We start from the raw sequence: 7,927 nt of genomic DNA, 5'->3' as shown, positions 1-7,927 counted from the left end.
TTCAAAGCAAACAAACAGTCCCTTCTATCTGTCCATTTATTCTATATATTCCTCAATATTAGTCCAGGGCAACTCAAACTGTTTTCCAGTTCACAGAGAAAGTATAAAATAGACACCCAATGAGTGAATATCATCCTATAAAGAACTGATAAAAAGTCTTGTCACAACATGAATATGGACACAGTATACAATTAGTAGTACTATGAGTAAATGCTTGTTCTGTTTAGTCACATAGTATAAAACTGGTATGAAAAACTACCATTCTACCCAAGGGGCTTACTAATCTGGAGGTTCTTCCTCCATCTTTCAGGGTTTGCAGAGATGGAATATGAATTTATTAATTTTTGGCACATCAAAATCAGCCAAGTCTGTTTCTATCGCTATCTAGTTAAACCTATCTACCTATACCACTAGTGATGAATTTCGTTTTTTAAACTACTACTACAAATAGCAACATGCATCTAGTTCCATTATTTTTTTTTCTTTCTTTCTCCTTTCTGTCAGTCTGAGTCTGTTTGAAATACTGCTACTCAGTGGACTGAGGGAACATGTACTCTTCAGATCTCTTCATCATATATTGCAAAAGAAAATTGACAACATCCTTCTGCTACATATTAAATTCTTGAAGATGCTATCTCTTCTTTCTTTATATCAAACAGAGTATATGGATGTTTATTGTGAAGTTAATCACTGGTCAGTAATTGCCTCTCTGTACTGACCAAATAAATCAATTCCTTAAAAAAGAAAAATTATGAACAGATCCTGGATATTGAGCCTACATAAATATGATTAAATATTTGAATTATCTCAAACTGACCTAAACAATATGATTTTCAAACCAGCCTGTTGGAAGAAAATTACAAACCATGATTCACTATAATTTCTGATAATATGGAGGGACAATAGGATACATCAAAATAGGAAACAAACTTTTCACCCTAAAGGGAAACTGTTACACTTCAACCTCATGGATGACATAAATTGTCTCACCAATTTTCAGTGTTTATATATTAGGTAGCAAAGAGGAACAAGACAAGGCCACATAACTACGCTTTGTGTCTTCATTTATTTGGTACTTTGAAGGTCCAAGAACTTGCATATATAAATATCTTTGCATTTAATATAATCTGCATTTAAAGCTACCTTTTCAATATGAAAGCAGTTTACCTTCAGTTTGCCAGGAAAACCCTGTGTCATACTGAAATGAAAGTTTAAAATGCAGATTATATTAAATGTATCTTCTTCAATTGCCCTTTGCTAAATTATAGAGTTTATTTATATTACATAATTACTCTTTGGCACTTGATACTTCAAAATGGTTTTGAAGCCTAGAATAAATGGATTAAAAAAATAATCAGACTAGGTTAATTGGTAAACAAGTTACATGACAGTGGAGATAGGAAGTTCTTGAACTATAAACTATAAAAAGCAGAGGAAGAATGCTACTCTGCTTCAACCATGTGCTGTCAGAACACAGCCCATTACTTTTGTGTCACCCAATTGCAGTGGCCACACTGTGCTAGAGCTAGAGTTGTAACTACAGCTGTTCTTATGTCCCAAGGCACTTAACCACGTGAAAAAGGCTTTAATGCTCTTCTTTTCTGTTACAGGCAGTGCTTGCTGAAGCTACCTATTACTTTTCCACCTTTTCCATTCAAAACGAAGACCTAGCCACAAGCTTTGGAAACAGATGAAAACTTAGGCTTGTTTACAATGTTACATGTACTGCTACGAAGTACCCAGGACAGCTTTAGTGTATCAGCTGCTCTTATCTAGGCACACAGAAAAGCTTTGTGCAAAGGTGGTTTGTGTAGGTATAAAGACTCCAATAGTCACAACTCAAATCACAACACTGAATGTTTTTTCTAAGCATAAGAGACAGCAACAGCCTGTAATTACCTGTAACTGTTAATTCCGTAGTTCTTCTGACAACAAAGAATCCATATTTTAACTCACAAGTGTAATTTCCAATGTCATCCTCTCTAACTTCCCGAATTACAAGAGTGTCCTTTTTAAAAACAATGCTTGATCTCCACGTCTTTGCCTTGCATTCCTGTTTAAAGATAATATAACACTTCAGTTCTTACACTTCAATTGGAACACTTTTGATAATGCTTCTCAGTGTCACGAAGGCTAGGCAAGAGCTTAGGCTATTACGAGCTTTACATACACTAAATATCCAGTTAAGTATTGATTAAAGAAAAAAAAAAAAAGACTATAGTATTTTAACAGCTGAATTAATATTTACCCTCTGGCAAGAAAAAGGAGTTAGTTTGCTTTTGACATTAGTTTGTGAAGAGGTTCCTAATTTGTTTACTTATTTGCCATTACAGTTATATCTGTGATCCAAAACTTACATTACCGTTAGCTACACATTGCAAGGGACAGTTTTTGTTTGTTTGTTTGTTTTATTTATTTATTTTTTTAATTTACATTATTTTTAAATAAAAATACACTTTTAAAAAGCAGAGAAACAAAAAATCATGAGAACCACAAGTGAGATTAAGTTATATAGTTCTTTCTAAAAACCTTTTAGAATCAAAGCTCTCTGAAATCTTAGCAAGTGTGTTTTCAACCCATGAAAATATGTTAGCATTTCCATTTTTAGTACCTAAACATTACTTTTTTTGCTATAATAGAGAATATCCATTTTGCATGCATGTTTCTTAGCCCTTAAAATAAATAATTTACTTTTACCTAATTAACCTGGTAATATTTGAAATAGATTTTAAGATTTTTAGCGTTTTGATGTTTTTTAATTATTGGTATTGCAAACCAGTATATTTATAAGGTATTAGAAAAAAATTATTGTTGCTTTTCATAAGAAAAATGTCTTTTGATGAACTGTCACAAAATATTTTACTTTATTACCTTAGCCTAATAATTGTTTATGAATTAAGACTTTTTAAAGAATTTTTGAGTGTAAGTTGTTTGAGCTCATTTACACAAATGCCATTAATGACTTTTAAGAAGCCAGTCTTTTGAGCTCCTGTTTAAGAAGCCAGTCATAGTTTTAAATTTGATAAAACTTTAGATACATGTTGTATTACAAACAGAAAATGCAAGATAAGTATAAGCAAATAACCGATAACTTATCTCCATCTTAGACATACTGCCAGTTAAGTCAATCAGAATCCTTCTAGGCCATAGGTTTAATTTACTTATTAGATTGCATAGACTTGCGTGTACCATATTTAAATAGATTTATGTAATCAGGAAAATTAAAGTTTTTGAAAAAATAGAATGCATAATAGGAAAGTTAAACTAGGACTTCCTACATATAAAAATGTGTCTGTGTAGATAAAATACAGTTAAACATTTCAGACTTACTGAACTGTTTGGGGCCTTAAAAATGTGAGCATTACAGTACTGAAGTACTGAGTATTTCCTGCAGACAATAAGGAACCCAGAACTCAAGCTGCTCTTCATGGAACCTCTAGTGAGGTGCCCACAGGCAGCATTCTTTTTAAGAGTTTGGCCCTTCATTAATAATTTAGAAATCAGTACACAATACTGAAATAAAGTTATTAATAATAACAAAGAAAACACTGATGGTTGCAAGTAAAAGCTAACATGTAAAGACCAAGGGTTTGCTGCATTTTATGCCACAAAATTAAATAATTCATTCAGATAACAGCATGCATAGCTAGCCTATTTATATTTTTCCAAATAGATTTTATGTCTCGGTTTTTAAAACCCAGTCTTTAGCCTGGTAAAGCACACTCAGTTGCTACATAAGCAGCTCATGTGGCTTTGCCTGGGCATATCAAACCAGGCCAGACCAGTAACACTTTTCCTTTTAGCCCTCTTGTTAGAAGAAAGGTGTCAGTTCTTCGAAATCCATAAATGGATATTAAGAAAACAATAGCTCTAAAATTTAGTAAAGGAAGTATATTGATCTTTGTCTGTCACTTAGTTCATTCTTTTCTGTCCTTGATTCTGTTGCCTGTTCTTAACAAATCTTAAAACAATCCAAGCTTCATCCCATATTTAGATCATGAAAATCATCAGAACATTGAATGATATGTTTTTGAAGGTGAAAATAGTTTTCATTCCTTACCTTATACCACAGAATTTCAGGCTCCCTAAATGGAAATAAAAAATCCTCAATTTCAGGGCATGAGATTTCCTTGGTTTTGCTAAGTTCGGCTTTTTCAAAATATTTCATCTTTGAATTGTAGCAGAGTCCTGTGTCATTTTCACCCACCGTCAGCGAAATGGACACTTTCATACAGTAAGTTGAGTTTCTGCAATGTAATAAAAATAGAAATAGAAGTCCAACATGGAAAAAAAGAAATAAAATGCCAATGTACAATACATTGGTTTAAGTCATTATTTTCATCCCAAGCAAAAGATCAGACATTGTGTTTTGTTTATATTTTATGGTAGTTCATGGCAGTTTTACTTTTCTCAGCCATTAACTGCAATATTTAGAAGGTATTTTTCTTAGTCTGTGACTAAAGGTTTATCTCTCCTTTGTGTCAAACTCCTTCTAACTTTACTCTTCTTACTGTGTATTTGAGGACAATTTCCTCAAAAGCAAAGATGCAATACAAGCTCTACGTATTTACCAGTGAAACCAGACAACCAACTTGCTGACAGATGTCACTGTGACATCTCATGGGGCTGAACAGATCATGTTGGAGTACCACGGACAAACACTGAATCTTGTGAGCCATCCAGTTATAGAATGAAGGATATTTAACCTAATGGACTGCTAACTTATGTACTTTAGCCTTCAATACCCATACTTCCAGGCCAAAATTTTGCTTCTGCATTACCTACAATCTTTATTAGCTTGGGCTCTCTCCTGAAACTTCTTGCTGCTTCTGCTGCTGTTGATAAGCCAGGCATCATATCTAGGTAAACACTGTCTTCCTTCCCACATTCCTCAATGTACTTTAATTAGGCTCAAAGACAAAATTACTTGAAATGATTTTGGTTTTCTTTTTTTTTTTTTCATTTGAGTTTCCAAGTGGGCAGCAAATGAGTGTGTAAAGTGGAGTACTTCCCAAGAACACACTGTGACAATGCAGGATTTCTCCCCTACTGTTTTGTAAATGCATTTGACCCCTGATCTGTGGAAAGAAGATCCTGCAGAGAGCACTGAGGAAACATTAATTTTCTTGTTTCCATTCACAGACTGTGAGCTGACTGCTGATTTAAAACAGTCTTGTTTGTGTTGCACATAGCAGTATCTTAAGATGGCTACGTTTTCTCCTTTATCTGTTTCCTTTTCCTGGGACAGAAGTGCTTGTGAACAAAGTATAAGAGCATAAAAGGAACTTCATTTAAAGATCTTTATAGTTCAATTTTCTAGAGAAAATGTAAACTATAAAGGATTATATATAAGTAACTGTCAAATTAGGGAATATTCTTAGAAATAAAAATTCTGGAATGGAATGACCCTTACCTATCCAGCTAATTAATGGGCTTGTAAGGAAAAAAACATCATAATTACTTCCTTATAGCAAAACTAGATATATAATTATAATTTATTACCTCAATCAAGAATCTGACTGTACAAAGCAAATTAAGTTGTTTAAACTTTATGCAAAGCAAATAATGTATCCACTCAATATGTATCACTTTTGCTTTATTACCTCAAAAAGCAATTTTACATCTTTCAGTATTTTAAAGAACACACTTTTACTGTTGTACATTGTATTATTCCTCTATTAAGGTGCTACTTAGAATATTTCTTTATTATATGGCTTTGAGATCATCATCAAAATCTACCTAAGTCAGTTTTTCCAAATTGGTAATATTCTTTTTCTGTGTTTTTGAGATACCTATCCCTTGGAAATACAGTCTATCAAGCTCTAAGGGTCAAGAATACATTATCTAGATGAGAAGACACTGCTGTTGAATTACAGGGAACAACACAAATACAAAGAGAGCAACTGTTGATTTAACTTGCAGATTTATCTCTCTTTTATCCCTTTCCATGTGCTTGAGGGTTATGTTATGTTCATATTACTGAATACAATGATTTTTAGATTATTGAATGAACTTGGAGAAGAAAAAAAGCCAAAAACAAACACCAAAACCCAAGTTGACCATCATCCCATTCTCTGAAAATGAAAGCTAACCAGAATAGTCATATATGTTTTTTTGTCTTCCCTCAGTATTCAGAGCAATTTGGCCAAAAACTTGGTTTATATTTTGGTCTACGAAGAGCTCTGTTCTGCAACAGTGGCAATGCCAAGTGCCAGAGCTGGAATTCCTTCTGAGACACATCCAAGTTTCCATCGCAACAGCAAACCCTTTACCAGATGCAGCTTAGGCTTCCTGTTCCTTAAGAAGAGAGGTATTCTGGAAATACCTCAGAATGTTTAAACTCATTGTTTGAAGAGGATGTTAGTACTTAATGAATCTAGGCTGTGCACGTCAGCGATTTGAGTTATATGGATATAAACCTCCTTCAGACAGAAGCAGAAATTGAATTTTAAGGTAATTATGTTCCAAAGTGTCAGATCCAAGGTAATGAAACATTTTGGTGGATACTTTATCAGCTGAGTTCCCTAACAGAATTTTATCTAAAAAACCCCAAAATATCATCAAAAGAACTTAGACTTCTGGGTGTCCACAGTGACACGGACTTTCTTATTGTAACCCCTAAATTGTAAGTTCTATTGTAACTGACTGCACTGTCAGTTTTATTCAGCTTGTAAGCTTCATCAGAAACCAAGGCTGCTGGGATGAAACAAAAGTCAAAAAAAAATTATATAAAAGCAGAGCAACACAAAAGTATGAGCAATGGAAATTGGTCATAAAACAATTATGGGCTCATAAAACCAAAAAGACAAATAAAATTAAACAGTCCCCAGGTGCGACTGAAAAGAAGATGAGTTTGCTGGTTACAGCTGGAGCATGATGAATACAGAAGATGTAGAAACCCTCAGCTAGCAGAGAACATAACAGGTAGTAGAACCCTCCAGCAAGTATGCATATACTGCAGAAAGTAAAGAACTTTCATGTATCAGAATTAAGACCATTTTCAGCATGTCTCATGCTGGAAGCACCAGATCAAACAGGCAAAGAAATAAACAAACCTGTGTTGTGAGTTCAAGAAAAAACTATAAGCCAATGAAAACTCAGTGTTACATTCAGTTTGAAAGCAAATGGTCCAAACAGTTTTTCTCCTTTTAGTCTCCAGTGTGGTCCAAATTGTGAATCTTTATCAGATATTTATAGGCGGTAACATCTAAAAACTTGGTAGTTTTTATATATGTTAACTCCTGATTTTTTAAAAAAATAATACTGTACATAGCCCAATGTTTTATCACTTAATACTGTACAGAAGTGTCATTGCATCTGTACAACATGAAAATACAAGTGATTACATCAGGAAATTAGAAAAAGATACATGTAGTTTAATTCCTAGTGTTATATCCACTTTTGTGTATAATAAATATTTAGCACATAAAAAGAAAATAAAAGCCAGCAAAAGTGTGATATAAAAACAAGCTAAAGCAAATGGAGAGGTGACAAAATGGCAAGAAGTCTCACAGTCAGAATAGTTTAACAGTTGTTAATACACTGGAAACTCAACCAAGTTGGTAATTCTGTGTCTAGGAATAGAAGAAAGAACAATTAATCTGAATTAACTTCATTTCATTTATGATACAAATAGATAAGGAAGACAACTTCAGAATACTAACAATTGTTAATAATACACCACTAACAGCTCTTGTTCCATTAATTACCACTGAGAAATGATAACTACCATGTTGCTGGATGTCTCTATATTTAAAGCCATAACAGATCTAGTTCATCTGCATTTAGATAAATTCAAATGCTACAATCTTATTAATAACTTTACCATACATACACAAATGTATCCTAACTCTAATTGTATCTGACTTGGTACACTTGTGTATGACCAATACTTTCAAAAGAGCCTAAAGCAGCAATAATAACCATA

At 33.4% G+C, this 7,927-nt stretch overlaps 1 protein-coding gene across 1 annotated transcript in view; it reads right to left on the bottom strand.

Annotated features, from left to right (window-relative positions):
• Nucleotides 1–687: 687 nt before the first annotated feature.
• The window catches only part of LOC139792035 (interleukin-1 receptor accessory protein-like 1), a 111,335-nt gene continuing 104,095 nt past the window's right edge, over nucleotides 688–7,927 (bottom strand). The window contains exons 3-5 of the mRNA XM_071734742.1: nucleotides 4,061–4,247; nucleotides 1,900–2,053; nucleotides 688–734 (exon numbers count right to left, since the gene is read on the bottom strand). Coding sequence (XP_071590843.1) covers nucleotides 688–734; nucleotides 1,900–2,053; nucleotides 4,061–4,247 — 388 coding nt within the window. The remainder of the gene's footprint in view (nucleotides 735–1,899; nucleotides 2,054–4,060; nucleotides 4,248–7,927) is intronic.

This window comes from Heliangelus exortis, chromosome 1 (assembly GCF_036169615.1).
Source record: "Heliangelus exortis chromosome 1, bHelExo1.hap1, whole genome shotgun sequence".
Lineage (NCBI taxonomy): Eukaryota > Metazoa > Chordata > Aves > Apodiformes > Trochilidae > Heliangelus > Heliangelus exortis.
Note: the sequence above shows the minus strand (reverse complement) of the source record. Positions and strands in the feature narration are given on the sequence as shown.